The sequence below is a fragment of the Struthio camelus genome, chromosome 6, assembly GCF_040807025.1.
Source record: "Struthio camelus isolate bStrCam1 chromosome 6, bStrCam1.hap1, whole genome shotgun sequence".
NCBI classification, from domain to species: domain Eukaryota; kingdom Metazoa; phylum Chordata; class Aves; order Struthioniformes; family Struthionidae; genus Struthio; species Struthio camelus.
Genome location: NC_090947.1, coordinates 24,001,376 through 24,017,263, shown reverse-complemented (window position 1 = coordinate 24,017,263; position 15,888 = coordinate 24,001,376). Strand labels below are relative to the sequence as shown.

The 15,888-nt window shown below is 38.5% G+C and overlaps 2 protein-coding genes across 10 annotated transcripts in view; one reads left to right on the top strand and one right to left on the bottom strand.

Annotated features, from left to right (window-relative positions):
• Positions 1-15,888, bottom strand: part of ABCB11 (ATP binding cassette subfamily B member 11) — a 74,684-nt gene that overhangs the window by 44,477 nt on the left and 14,319 nt on the right. For 2 of the 8 annotated variants that reach the window (XM_068948679.1, XM_068948681.1), the window contains exons 2-3: positions 10,983-11,082; positions 3,773-3,875 (exon numbers count right to left, since the gene is read on the bottom strand). In XM_068948679.1, the coding sequence (XP_068804780.1) occupies positions 3,773-3,848 (76 nt within the window). In that variant the 5' untranslated portion in view covers positions 3,849-3,875; positions 10,983-11,082. Of the gene's footprint in view, positions 1-3,772; positions 3,876-8,230; positions 8,340-10,982; positions 11,083-15,888 lie in introns of those variants that run through there. The other 6 variants (XM_068948678.1, XM_068948680.1, XM_068948683.1 and 3 more) reach the window with 5 other exon arrangements.
• Positions 1-15,888, top strand: part of LOC104138418 (dehydrogenase/reductase SDR family member 9) — a 32,406-nt gene that overhangs the window by 12,364 nt on the left and 4,154 nt on the right. For both annotated transcript variants that reach the window (XM_009666009.2, XM_068948685.1), the window contains one exon: positions 15,063-15,410. In XM_009666009.2, coding sequence (XP_009664304.2) covers positions 15,063-15,410 — 348 coding nt within the window. The remainder of the gene's footprint in view (positions 1-15,062; positions 15,411-15,888) is intronic.

The window sequence follows — 15,888 nt, the reverse complement described above, 5'->3', positions numbered from 1 at the left end:
ACAAGGAACCATTTGGTGTTAGAAAAGAACTGGTTGTGAAGGAAAAAGAAGCATCTATTTGCCCTCTGTTAAAGTTTAGCAACTGATAACAGCTGTAATGGTCTGAAACCATCCTTAGAGTATTCTCCAGGATTTACTGGAAAATGTAAGGTTTAGAGGAAGCTTCCTCTGCAGAACAGTAATGTTAAGAAGTGTTTTACAAAAAATGAAAGAAGAATTGGCTACTGGTAGGAAAATTTTCAAGGGAGAACAAGAGACTGACGAAATAGCATTCTGAGTAATACTGAGAGCGCAAGATGAGTATATTACAAAGGTGAAGAGATCCTAATCTATGAACTTGAAGAGGGAAACAACAGTATTGGGATGCCATTCATTAACATGAGCAACTGCAGGACAACTGTTGTGGGCCAGCAGTTTTTAAGCAGGACAAGATTTTGGAAATCTCATTATGTAATAATTAAGAGGAAAGAAACAGATGAGTAACAGTTCTGACCATTACAAGGGGAGAAGGAGAAAAAGATGGCAGAGAATGTTCTGCTTAGCAAAGAAAAGAATGCTAGGTAAATGGAAGAATTTATTAACCCTAAAGAAAAAAAAAGCTGTAGTAATCTTTGAATGCTGAAATAACATTGAAAGAGGAATTAAAACATTTAAGGAAGAAATTTCGCAATATGAAAAAAATAGTTAATGAAAAGCTGAAGAACATTGTGAAGAATTTGAATTTTTACTGCTGTTGTGAGAACACAGTAAAAATAAGCTAAAAGGAAATCACACACTTGATTCAAGTGACGAGAAACTGTACTCTAAAAATAGTAGCCAAAACCTCTCTCTTGGCTATGCCTGCTATAGTGGTGCTGAAGGGTTCGATCCAGAAAGGGTTAATTCTTACAGACATGTATAAAGGAAGTTTATTGAAACAAACCTCAGCAGAGATTACACAGCAGAAGAAGTGATAAGTCAGCAGAATGTCAGTAGGGTTTTAAAGCAATAATGTTTGCTTTGGGAAAGGTGCTCTAACAGTTCAACAAACTGCTCATTACATTGAACAGAAGACAGTGTTTTTCCAAGGAAACTGAGAAGCCAGAGGCAAATTCACTTCACAGAAAACCCGACTGTGAAAAGGAGAGTAGGTTGGGTACCAGTACAAAGTCCTTTGGTAAAATCATATGACAAGTAAAAGCAACAAGTACATCAGACAAACTACCAAACTGCAAAACAAACAAACAAACAAACAAACAAAAACAATAAGCCCCAAATCAGCTAGACAGATCTGGGTAATGGGAGAAGCTTCAAGTAACCAGCTGAAACAAATAAGTTTTCCATCCCAGAAGCAGAAGGGCATACTCCTTTACCTATTCATCCCTTTTTCCCTTCATTCCTCCTCCCTCTCCAACAATAGTAGAGACAAGAAGTTTATAAAACACATGGGGTGGGGGGGAGAGGAATGGGGCAGCCTGTCCTGCTTTAGCACGCTGACGACTGTTCATTCTGGCAGGATGTAGAATGGTGTGCTAGGGTAGGGATACGCAGGGAAGAGAGCAGCCTTTCAGGAAACATTCACACTGGTCTCTGTCAGAGTCACGGAGCTGAGGTTGCCGCTGCCATACTGCAGATTTAATATCAGCTGCACAATCTAGCATGCCAGCTTTGATTCAAACTATTAGAGAATGGTTTTCTACATTAGCTTCTTACCAGGTGTTAAATAGTTAGGTTCTTGCCAGAAGCAAGCCTTCGACTCTGTTGAACAGTAGATTAGCTAGTCCAGGAACATAAACGCAAGGAAGCAAAAGGTGTTTCACAAAGATAGTTAGGACTAAAGGAACTATCTGGCTGGCACAGAGAGACAGACGGTGGGAATGCACATTTTCTGCACATGAACCTCTTCTTCAGTTTCAAGGGTCAGATCAGAAAAAGTACATATACCACCTGCTAATAGGATAGCTGCTTTTAGCTTTGCAGATGTCAGTCAATCTCTACAAAGATAACTCAATCAAGGCTTAGTCCAAGCCCAAACAAAATAAAGACTGGGAGCAAAATCCAAACACAGAATGACATTATATTTGAAATCCAGGCTTAACATCATTCAGCATTAAAGCATCAGAGCTTTAAAAATAAAGACGGACACCCCAGATCAAGTTATAGCTGGAATACCATGCTGCCATAATGATACTGGAGGAAAAAGGCTTGAAGAGGGCTTTCTGTTATTGAAATTATTGATGAGGGCTTGAAATAGTTTGATTATTGGCTGACTGTTCATAATATATAAGGTTATGTGAAGAATTCTGCTACATGCCACAAGTTTTAGCCTACAAACCCTACAATATTGTTCCCATGCAACTAAAGAGGCTAAGGGTGGACTACCTTAAATCTGACCTGTCATCTACGCAGGGAAACAAAGACTTATTCACTGTAACTCAACCTAGTTTTTTTTTTTTAGTTCTTTTTGTTGATGAAAAACAGTTCTAAGAGAAAAGGGCTGTCTTGGAACAGAAGTCTGTCTACAGCTTCAGTGGGATGTGTCGTAAATAAAAACATTTGAAATGAAATAAAAAAAACTGTATAGTCTTCATCACTACGCAGCTTAATTACTGTAACGCTAAACCTGAGGGTAAAAAGGAAAAAAAAACCCAAAACAAAAAACCAAAACCCAAGATTAAAAAGCACCCCTCCTCCTCTTCAAGCCGCGTTTTAGGTGAAGCCCAGTCTAGACTGCCTGAAAATGCCCGTTTTTGTGAGGAAGCAGGTGTAACAGGGAGTGAATGCCACACTTGTAAATCCCAAGAGGGCCTCTGTTCAGAACATAGGCTATTTTATGTATGTTCTGAAACATTTCGTTATGTTCTAGGAGAATTTTTTAAATGAAAGCTTTAACACCTCTACAGTCATGCCACAGCTGGCAGCATTTTTGAAGATATAGATCTTAGACATTTGCTTAGGGCATCTGGTGATATGTGAGTGCTGGAATCCTTTTGTGAACTCTTTTTCCTGAGTGTGAGGAGTAGCTACAGATATACATTATACACATTAATACAGATATACATATTGTAATTTGTTATCTTCCATTATGTGCTACTATTTTGCTTTCCTGTGTACTTTTATGTTTAATATATTAAAAAATCCTCCCTTTGTCTGGTTTTCCTAGTCTTATACAGAAGTCTCAAAATATTTAGCTGTTTCTCTTCATTTTTCTCCTCCTGTTCTTGACTCCTGCTGCATTTGGATTGACAAACTTGGAAAAATACACATTGCAAAGAAAAAATGGGGTAAAAGAGGAAAAAAAGGAAAAGAACGCTCTGATGAGGGGGAAGGATGAGGATCTTTGCATAGCATTGCATAATTATTCTGTCTAATATAGGTATGACTATATTAGGTGTATTTATTATAAGCATACCATAAGTATATTTTATGTATTCATTCAAAGCAATCCTAGAAACCACGGAAAACAGAACTTTCAATCTAAATTTGTGTTTCTTATTTTTAAAAGGAGAGCCATATTTTTCCAGTAAAGGTTCCTTAATTGAACACCAAAGTGACAAGTAAAAGAACCTAAATAGATACTGTGAAAATGTAGGCTCAGTAACGATTGCCCTCTAGTAGGGATTGTCACATACAGTTTTTACAGAAACATTGTTTTGCAGACAGTATACCTGTAACTTCACAGAATAGCAGCAGGTACCACATAACCACAGACTATTTGCTCCACTTAAACCACCCACTACCTATTTTACATGCTTTGTGAAATCAGAAGCTGACTGATGAATAGATTTCTTACATTTACCCTCTGAGTCAAAAGCATAGTTATCCTCTCCCAGTCTCTTGATGCTGCGCAGAATAACGGGGTCAGACATGATGATTAGTTCCTTAAATCAGAAGTCCTGAAGAGAAAAAAGAAAAAGTTATCAGCATTCTTTTGTCTTTGAACATACAACAATACTGTATTAGGCTCATGCTCCCTCAGTTTTACCCTCCTTTAAAGTACAGAGAAGAAAGATGTCTCAGAGAGGCACGCCTAACTCTCTCCAACTAAAGTGCAAGTCCTTCAAAAGGCTTAAATACCTCATAACTTGAGCGAGGCCTACCCAGCAGACATTTGTGGCTACGTAACTGCAGCCTACTACAAACAGTGCTGCCCTTATTAACAGCCATATTAAAATGAACTATTACTTGCAAGTCAGGTTGATTCCCAACCTAACCCTTCTTCTCTTTTTTATCATCTTCTCCTGAATCTCATGTATACAGCTTTGCCACATGAGTCACTGAATCCTCAATAAATTGGGCTGCAAAGACTACCAGAAGCCACTTCTTTAGTTCTAAACATCCAAGGCAGAATTCAGTTACTCCTATGTCATTTTTTTATGATCATCAAAGGTGTTCATCTGTTCATCAAAGGCGTCTGAGGACAGACGTTCCATACCTCCCTGGGCAATTCTGGTGCTTCACTGTTTTATTGCTCTGATAAGTTTTTCTTAATGTCTAACCTGAATCTCACATGTTATAATTTAAGCCCATGATTTCTTGTGCAATCCATCACAGACATGGCAATAAGAATTCCCTTTCACTTTGCAATATGCTGTATTTATTTGAAGAATACTAGAAGGTCTCCTTCTCTTTAGATGAACAAACCAATTTGTTCAATTTTTCCTTGCAGGTTGTATTTCCCAGACCTCTGGGAAACTGCTCTCCTGTGGCTTCTATCATATCTTTCTGGAAGTGATGAGTGCATAGCAGCACTGCAGCTCCAATCTTACCAATGCTGAGCAAAGCAGAAAGATTATTTCACATGTCTCAGGTTATATTCCTGCTTATACAACCCAGTATGACAGTTGCCTTTTTTCACAATAGTATCACATTGTTGATTCGTATTCAGTTTGCGATCCACCAAAACCACTCAGTTTTTTCAGACAAGTTGCTACAGAGCCAGTTGCTTTCCAGACTATATTTTCACAGTCGATTATGCATGTCTGCTCTTGCCCTTATTTGATAGCACCATATCTTCTTTCAGCCCATTTTTCGAGTTTGTCAAGATGGTTTTGAATTCTAGTCCTGCCTTCCAGCATATCTGCAGTCTCTTCTACTTTTATGTCATGTTCAAATCTAATGTGTATTCTCTATTCTGTCATCCACCTCATTATCAATATTACCAGAGTATACAAACAGCAAGGCAGACCTCTGCAGAACTTTACTCAACACACCCTTTCATTCTGACATTGATTCATTGATTGCTACTGAATGGATGTGTCTTTTCTTGCTTAAAAGGTTGTGATGAACAGAGAGGATTTGTTAATCCACAGCCAGTACATTCTGACACCTTTACATTCTGTGACCCAAATTCTCTCCTTCAGTAAGCGGGTAAAGCAGAATCACACATCAGCAAAAAGTCCGGCCAGGACTACAACAGTCACTTACAACATAAAATCGTATATTTTTTAAATTCATCCTCACATGCAGTGAAGCAATTTACAATCCGAATCATAATTTTTCCATTCGCTCAGACAGGACACAAACGAGCCAAACAAGGCTATGGCATTCTTTTGGTTAAAGCGCCTCTATGATGCACAGCTTCCCAAGCTCTCTCTCTGCTGATTATATAACAGATAGAGCAAGCATCACCAGGTTCTGACCAGAAAGAAAGGAAAGCATCATACAAATCATGCTGTTTCTCATGAGACCTGATCTACAGATCATTAAATTTTACTTCAACTGGAAGTATATGGAGGAGGATTTCACAAGGGCCTAATTTCCAGATGAGATTATTCAGTTTACATTTAAGCCATGAGCACATAAACGCAGTTTTCTAAAAAGAGTAAGCATAACGCTTTAAGTCACTTGCTCTTGGGACGCTGCTTTTCACTAGTAGGAAAAAAATATATATAATATTCACTTACTTCTTCAGTGAAAACACAACGTTTGTTCTCTTATCTCCCTTCTGCCTTTTGCTGTGGCTGATTAGCTAAAATAGTCTGAATCAGATCTCCAGAACATATTTGTTCAGATCATCCTCAAGTTCCAGAAGTTTTTTTTTAAGAAAAAGACAATTTCTCAGCAAGCTCATTTTTGGCAGTTTTGCCATTGATCACATCATTGAGGGTTTTTTTGAGAGGGTATTGCTTTAAATTATCTTCCTGTTTCTAAAAAGTGTCAATTCAGTTGTGAGGCTGGAGCAAGAGATCAGAAAACAGAGACTTTCTGCTTCTTTTACAAAATCTGAAAAGTTTGACAGTCACGAGAGAGAAAATGGAACCCTTCACAGTAAAGTGATTTTAAGAAAAATTCAGTATAAATATGCAGACAGCCTAAGGCTTGCCAATTTTTTTTTTAACCCTAAGCATATGTTTGAGCCATTTTAAGAAGGCCAAAATTACAAACAAATAGGAATGAATAAATTTCAAAGAAAGCCATCAGTGTGATAAAAATAACAAGACTGCAATATTTTGCTCTTTATTAATGCCTTTCTGATTTTTGGTTCATATAGCTAAAACATTGCTTGCTGAATTAATAACATCCAGAGGATAAAAACTGCAACCACATAGTCATGTTTTCTTCTACAAAAGACAGACAGTTCATCACAATGGTAGTTTTACTAGCAACTTGTCCTTAAACATGAAGCTATCATTTGCTTCTAGATCTGGTACTGACTGTTTTGTACTGTTTAGTATGCAATAATGGAACTGTATAAAGAAAGCTGATCTAAAAGACAAACTGTTGATTTTATTCTGAAATTAGTGTAATTGTAAATGTTACCTGGATCATGAAAATATGTGTCCTGCTGGAGTAAAGATTCGATGTTACTTCCTATTCTGCTAATAAAATACATCTAAACTGCAGGGGTGATATTTACATGCATATTCCAGCAGCCTTAAAATATGTCATAAGTTCACAGCAACTACAAATCTGATTTAAAGTAAGTGATATAAATCTTTGAATCACACTACTGAATCTGGCTCTCACGTGACAAAGTATGAAGTGGTAAAAAAAGCAAATCAAACAAACAAAAAAAAAGCCACCAACAACAAACCACCCACACAACCCACAAATTGATGAAGAAGGCAAAAGTGAAGCAAGGCAAAGTCACTCTCTCTGCCTCATCGATGCTCTTTCAGCTATTCATTATTTAACCTTATAATCACATAGCACTTCCTGCTGGGCAAGTCTCATTTCAGTGCTAGCTCTGACATTGTATTTTGACACTATGAAATATATTTCACAACTGATTTTTTCTGATGCAGTTTTAATTAATAGGAAAAATGAAAAAAAGAGACAGTGGACTGAGATTTCCCTTCCTTGTTTTGCTAGATTTGGATAAGGATTTTTGCTACAAACTCTCACTAGGGCTGAAGTTTCCGGAATGATCTCACTTTTCCAGCAACACTGTGAATGCCCCAGATTTTTGAATGGAAACACATTTTTCTAAATTTTCTAAAGCTCAACACATCAAATACTATCCACATACTATCCTGTCCAGCAGATACAATTTATTAGCTGACTGAAACAGATTGATATAGCAGATTAACATGCTCTATTAGAATATTAAAATAGCATGTCCTCAAGGTTCATATGTTTATCTCAGAATCACTTATAACACCTTGCAGAATACTGACACTGACACACATATTAGGAAAGATTCAGATCACAGAAATCACAGATAATAATAAGTATTAGATCATGGCATCTACCCCTGCACTGAGCAAAATATAAACTAGCAACAGTGAATATATATCAGAAACGGCACTGAAGTGAAACTGCATTTTACCCATGTCTGTTAAGGTATGACTGCTAAACTTTTGATAAACACAAATCCTTGAGGAACTCAAAATCTAGATTTAAACAGGCTGTACTTGGAAAATGTTAACAAGGAATATACTCTATAGAAGGAAGTAACTTTTGGACCTAGTCAAAAGCCCTTTGAAATATTTTTCAAGGGCTGTTGATCAGATCTTTATATAATATTAAGAAAAAAAAGTAAAAACTGGCTAAAGAAGCATTAGCCTTCATTTTTTAAATCTAGGTTGCTCAGATACTAATGATAGCATACATGCAGAAACACACTTTTCTTCAAAACAGAGCCTGAATGCCTTGTCCCTCAAATAGTGCCTTTCAAAAACACTAACTGTGCAGAGGGAATTCAGCATTCAGCTTAGCTTATTTTGAAGGAAAAATAAAGGCATCTTTCAGTTCAGGAAGTTTCATCAGTTAACTTTGAAACATTAAACACGATAGATCTGTTACTTACCTGTGACTCCAAAAAAACATGTATCATAAAACAAATTGCAAGGATCCAGTTCAATTAGTCAGTGATGCACCCAACCATTTCCCATCATGATTTCATTATTCTAACCCATTCGCAGGACTGAACCTTTAAATTGGGCATTGGCTATTTGCACCTGGGTCAGTAACCTTGCGGTCACAATGACTACAGTTCATTGACATCTAATGGAAAGTTTAAATTTGACTAATGTAATCTCACAACACAAAGTCAAGGCACTTGGAAAGCAGCTACATGTGTGGAGACTAAACTGTTCTCTTAAAAAATAAATAAGTAAAAATAAATTGCACACAATAAATGTACAGGAAGACATTGTTACAGCACTTTATCAATTATAGTATAGAATTACTTTACTAGTAATGCAGTAATTCTGTGTACGCTGCTGTCCCTGCAGTAAACATCAACTTCAGCCTTTAATTTGGTCTATTTAAAATATTGGTGAATAGTATGCAAATTGGTTCAGCAATTAAAGTTAAGCTCAGATTAAAAAAAAAATAAATTCTCAAAACTTTGGTTTTCTAACCCATAGGTTTTCTCTGTCCCCATGCCATCTACCACTGACCCTTAAAAAGGTGAAGATTTTAAAAACTGGATTTTCCAATGAGGCACATTGGTGAAGACAATGCTTCACCAACGTTAGCTCCAGCCAACGTCACCCTCAGAGCTTAGAGTGGATTGGCAAATGTGGTTTCGTTCCCCTCTGAAATAAAGAGCAAAGATGAGGCCAGTTCTCACTATAGCCAGCCCTGACTGATATGACAAGACAGAAAGGTAATGCCTTAATTGCAGTGACTGTCAACTCTCCTCGGTCTTCTGTGCTTTCAAACTTTTCATGAGAAGGCCATACACACAAAATTGCTTCCTGATCAAATGTAGCTCACCAGAATTGTTTTCCTTGCTTACGGTCATTTCAGCATATGTGACATGTCAGTGACAGCATTACCAAACACAAACCTCACGTCCTCTCCAGTTTTCATAAACGTGTACACCAATACATACAGCATAGCTTTGAGAGTAACACTATCAGAGATAACTTCACAGTGCTAACTACTTAGTCCAACACATCAGATAGGCCAGATTAAAAGATAGTGACTGGCAGGGTAAGGCCTAGGAGTGGAGAGGATGGAAGGGAAAATATATGGTAGAGCAGAACTCTGCATTACTTCATTCCCCACTGGTAGCTTCTACTGGTGGAACATGGCCAAAAATCAGAAAGTTGCAGTGTTTTTTCTTTCCCAGGTACCCAAGCAGACCTTACACTTGGGATGCAGTGAAGTGCAGCATGTCCAGACAAGCTGGGCTTACCAGACACAGTCCATCAACTTTAGCACTACACAAATTACTTCAGTCTTTTCACTTGAAAGAGTTTGTGCATCTAAGCATTCAGAGAGTATGTGCAGGTCCTGTTTCACTCCGCTAGGGAAGTGGATTAAAACATTGATGAACTGGAGCTGAGGCTACAGACTAACCTAACCCTTTACGGGCTCTACACCTTTCTAAACCTTCACTTAATTTGTCTCAACTCATTCTCATAGAAAGTCCTGAATATTAACAAATTCTGACTCTGACTTTATGATATGAACCAGAAAAAGAATATACACTGAAAGAGCATCCATCTGTGTAAAGTGTACTGGAGAACATACAGCACTTGGTCACCTTCCTGTTTTACAACTGCTAGTGGAAAAACCAGCAAATTCACTCCATCTCCTCAAACTCTCTTACATTTTGTCTTGTTTCTTCTGATGTCCTGGGAAGGGAAACTCAGCTTCTGTTGCTAAATTCAGCCCTAGCAACATTTCAGTGAACGAGGAATTACCCATTGAACTAAAACAACAGAGAGTAGGCTCTCCATAAGTCAGAGGAGGCTTAGGATAGATTCTCCAAGCCCCCTGAATTTTGGTAGGGAAGAATTTTGGTAGGGAAGAATTTTGGTAGGGAATAGATACTATTTTAGTTCATGAAATATGAATAATACTGTAATGATAATTCCCTTTAGTTATGGTCTGAGTTGAAGGGAAACACTTTGCTTATAGGTCACTTCTTCTTAACACTTTGCAGAGGAAGAAAAAGATCACAGTTCACTGAGCCTAATGCAGTAAAATAAATGCTTCTTCTCTGAATCTGAGTGGCTGTTTTTGTCATTCTACTCCCACCTCAAATGAAGTTCTCTCTTCTCTGGATTTTTTCCAATAGTTCACAGGAGCAAGTGAATGAAAATGAATCTTTGCTATGCCTGGACAGACCATTTTCAGGTAGAAATGAAAGCTCATGTGCTCTACTGGCATAGGACTCCTCAGCTCTAAGCTGTAGTCTACAAATTATTGGTCTTTAATAAACTAAAAGAATTCACTTTTCCAGTACTGAACAGAGCTAGTAGCAGTGATCCAATAGCATGCTTCCAAAGCTTATTAAAGACAGCCAGAAAAATAGCACTGTGTGCTCACAGCTACTGAGGAGCAGGTGACCATGCTTTTCCATTGAGGGACAACAGATTCAATCTGCCACTACAGGCTGAGATTCCAGATGACCTGTCTGTGTTTTGCACTGAAGTCTATCTGGGTGCAGCAGTCTGAACTATCCTGCCTGATTGGAAGCATTGAGCAGACAGCTCTTATGCTCTATTCATTCACTCTGTAGCCAGGGCTAGTATACAACTGTTTCCAGGGCCATGAAGCCAAACACTGGATTTATTACTTGGGTAATAAATTGGACCACTTACAGTGACAGTGCCTCAGCGTGTGAGAAGTATAAGGCCGGTTTCAATGTCGATTTACACTTCTACTCCTGCATTACATTCTATCTTTCTTCCTGTCCTGATCCTTTGGGGGAAAAAAAGAAAAAACAAAAACAAAAACAATTTGTTCACACTTTCATTTCCCCAGGTCTTTGGAAGTATTTTTTTCCTGTTTTGCTCCACATGCTATCACAATTGTTTCACCCAAATAATACAAAGTTGAAAGTAAAGTCAGCTCTGAATACAGCTAGTTACATCACTATTTTTGTATCTTTAATTAAGGTGAGGGACATTTGAATTAAAGTAGACACAGTTTGCAGCTTGAATTATTGGATAAATGACTTCTCTATCTCTTTTTGGAGTGTCAGTTGTTAAACACTGTTTATAAACTTCCTTTGAAAAGAATTATTACATTAATAAAAGCATTTAGAGGAAACAAACAACAAACCTAGGCTGGAAGGGAACAGATTCTTCTGTAGGACTCTGACCATGGCCAGAGATGAGGAGTGGGAAGCTGTATGAAGAGTTAGCGCAAGTACACAGTTGGTCAAGCTGGCAGGTACCCACATGCTGTGTCTTCAGTCTTTTCTTGGCACCACAGCAAAACATAAACATTACTTACTATTCTCCTTGTACAATACAAAATGAATTTTACAGTGAGCTTGCCGATTTGGGATTTATACTACTAAAAAAATAAAATCAAATTATGTGAATACCACGAGGTGCATCTGTATAACATTATCTCCTTCCTTTGACTTTTGAAAAAGTTACCACCATTTCCGAAGATGATCTTCAGCAAGTGTTCTACACAGAAACCTCATTTTTCCAGCTAAGTGAAGGACAAGACTTCCTCTTTTGATGGTTTGGTTTTATCATTTTTGCTGCAAACAAAAAGTCATTTGTTGGCAAGAACTTCCCTTTTTGCAATCTAACTACATTTCTTCATACTGAAACAGGGAATAAGCTAATATTTTCCCTACGCTGAAATAAGGAAAATACCTCTGGGTACAATGGGGACATTTCTGTAAATGTGACTTTCTGCAGTTATGGAAAGTATGAGAGTCTGAGTCAGAGACTGCCAGGAGTGGATACCTCAAGGTGGGAGGCTAGCACATAACAAGAAACAAATCTATTTATCCTCCCATGGTCTAAGTCACAGCGTATTTATTTCTTGGTCACAGAATGACACTATACTGAAACTGCAAAATAACATCTAGAGCTGCTCGGACAAGGAAGCTGGGAGGTAGACAGCAAGGGAATCATCACTCTTTACTTGCCCCGTTTCTATAGTTACTTTATTTGCTCTTGAATACTACCAGAAACAGGATGCTTGCTTAGACATCCCTTTGATCTGACCCAGGTTTGGCAGCTGTTATGATTTTTCTTCCTCACCATTCCAAATGTTTGTGCAAATAAAAATAGTAAAGATAGGGCCACCATTTATAAAAAGAAAAAAACAATTGCAAATTTTAATGAAAACTCTGACCTTTTGTATCAAAATCAAGTGACAACATGGTGGGGTGGGGGGAACATATTTCAACATGTTTCAGACATCTCTGAGACTGTCTACCCGATCATTTGGGCATCTAGGCCCCTTAACTACCTCAGCTGTTCTTGTCAGAAGGCAGTAGGGCCATGCAAGTCTGCCTCGACCACTTTGTTGACCAGTTCAGAACGTTGCCAGTTAAACGCCTTTAGGGCTTTTGACCAAGTGCTCCTTATCGCTCTTCCTGATGGAAACTAATGTTGATTAGTCTTTTGTTTTCATTCTTTTTTGGTTTGTGGCCCCTAAAAAAAATTACGGACGTAGAATCTTTACACTACACAATCAGGCCTACTGAGTAGGTTTTTCTGGCTTTGGTTTTTCTGGCTATCCCTATACATCTAGGCTGATAAAAAGTCCCATCAAACCATTAATTAAAGATTACAGGGACTGGAGGTTAACCCTAAACTGCACTGCTGATTGTTTGAGTCCATGTTTGTAGACATGCTTGTTACCATCACAAAGATAGGTGGGTAAGGTGGGTTAGGTTGAGCCTTTTTTAGTTCAGTTTAGTTTAGTTGACTTGTTTCCTTTTTTTTTTTTTTAATTTATTGACAAGATTATAGACCAGGACAATTTATATCCTATTTTGTTTATATTAATTTACCGGTTATTTAGCTAATATCTGCTTTACATTTGAAGTAGCACTTGGCAAAGTGAGTGCCATCTCTTCCTATTCTAGGTGATCCCTTCCCAGTTCTTCTCCCCCCCCTAGGCTGAAGGGTTTGCCCCGGCAGGCAAGACCCTGCCAGGACTTAGTAGAGGAGCTGCACACGTGGCTGCACACGGGGCAGGGGTCAGGGCTGGTTGAGGCTGAGAGGAGGGAGAGGTAGAGTGGCAGAGAAATACCTCCTCCATGCCCAAGGATGAAGGCTGGTAGGCCCAGCAGAGCCCTTCCATGGAGCAAGCCTGTCCCCTGGGCTTTGAAAAACAGCAGGGAGGGCCCCGTGGCAACTTCACAACTGCAAAAGAGGGTGCAGGCAAAGCAAGGTTGGACTTCATACTAATACTTTTCTCCTGTGTGTATTCCACAGGAATATGAGAACTCCAAAGAGAGGAAAGGATACTATAAAGAGAATGGATTGCTTTCCTAAGAAAGAAGATTATTTTAATCAGGGACACACAAGGAGGAAAAACAGCCACTGTGCTAGGTCTGATATGCATGCATACTAATACACAAAAAAGTTTCCTTGTCTTAACAAAGGAACTGTGAAATACTACACAGGGAGACCAGTTAACTAGTTACTTCATCATACTTTCTTCAGGACTGATGCTGCAGGGGAAGTTAAGCAACAAAAATCAGCATGTCTATATTGAAACTTCTGCAAGCCCCTGTGCAACTTCTAGACAAGAAGCTGCATTTGTAGCCACTACACATATTTATGTAAGCAAGCAGTACAAGCAGCCATGGGACTTCAAATAAAAACTGAGGTATATTTAACCTCCTGTACCAGAGCAGAAAGCAATTCTATGTGCAGAAAATAAAAGCAGTGTTCCTTTCCTACTATGATGCTGAACCAGCATGACAAATATTTGCAATTTGCTTTTAAATTGAGTTTGGTCAGGGAAAATTTGGCCATAGTAAGTGCAACTTCAGTGTCTTCCGGCCCTGTAGAGATAGTCTATAAGCAATCTCTAAAAAGATCTGTATTCCTTTACATCCATTTAGAACTTTTTTTAGTCAATTGCATCAGGTTTCTTGTTTTCTGGGCCATGAGCGTTCATGAAAGAGTACACCTGAAATTTTTTCTCCAAGAAGAATTCCATCCATCATCAATTGTTACTTTTTTATAAGTTTGCTATTATGTCAATTGCAGTATAATCCCTGATATGTAGGTTCTACATTCTGCAGTTTTGAAGCTGTCACACTGCCCGACATTCACTCTGGCAGGTGAAGCGCTCCAACCTGCGCCCTCCTGCCCATGCTCAGGGATAACTGTGTTGATGGGAATGTATATCTTGAGAGGCAAGGTGGTAGTGTACTGTTACCTTCTTTCCTGAGAGTCTGGCAACTTGAGAGAGCCAAGGTTTTTAGTGAAATTAAGTATATAATTTCTCCTGGCTAGCCTTGCTTAAGAACCCACGGTAAAGAGAAAGATTCTAACTCCTGCTGATCTTGAATGACCTTCTGCTCCTAGCTGTCCCCAGTTGTAGTCTCTAGTTTTCTAGGAACAGACACTAAGTTCAGATATTTCAGCTGGTTTCCCTGCAAACCTCGGCAAATATTTCATCTTTGCTACTCTTCTCCAGATAGTATTTCTCCCAGACATGTTCCATGGGAGCTGAGGCTGCAAACTGGCAGCAGTAACCTAAGATGCATTATTCTACATAAACTTACTACAATATATTCTAAGTTCTCACTTCTGCTCAAGCAAGAATTTTTGTTGTTTTAGCACAACGCGGTAACTTCTCTGAACCATGCCTGCTCCTTTCAATAGCTGCCGTTAGCAAACTCATCAAGGAGAGTGAGAGAAAAAAAAAGGAACCCCTTTAAAAACTAGCAGCTCTTCTTTTTGTTTCAGGAGAAAGTGTCCAGAAGATTTCTGGAAAAATGCTTTTCTACATATTCATCTTTCTTGGGATTATTTCTGTGTGGTGGCATTGGAGGACAAGAGATAGGATGAAGGTTACAAAACTCACTGGCAAATATATATTTATCACTGGATGTGACACGGGCTTTGGAAATCTGGCAGCAAAGACTTTTGATAAAAAGGGATTTCGTGTTTTTGCTGGTTGTCTGACTGAAACGGGAGCCAAAGAGCTAGCAGCTGTGACCTCTAAGCAGCTTCAGACAGTGCTGCTGGACGTGAGAGATTCCGACAGCGTTAAGAAAGTGGCTGCACGGATCAAAGCAGAGGTTCAGTCTGAAGGTGAGTTCCTGGATATATACAAAACAAAATAAAAACAAACAAATAAACAAAAACAGTAACAACCCTCCCTCCCCCCATACACACCCCTCCTCTACGTACTTCCCAGGCTGCATTACCAGAACAGGGAACAAATAAAGTAACTTTTACTCAGGATTAAAGAATTGTTATTTTAAAAACTGAGTATATGTAATAAACGACTTGTAAACAATCATTATGTCACAAGCAAAAAATAGTTGAACTCTAGTGAATAACTCTGATCATAACTATTTTGGAATATTGCTCGCAAACCATTTGAAAATAGGACTATCCCATATCCTTGTTCCAACAAGTTGTGCAAGACAAGATGCTGCAGCTGTTCCTGATGCTAGCTGATTTCCATAGGACTGGTATTGCCATAGAGTTTACAAGGGTACAAGATCCTATCGGCTGGATTCTGTCAACCTGGAGCCTTAAATTTGGTCTATTATGATGTGCCATA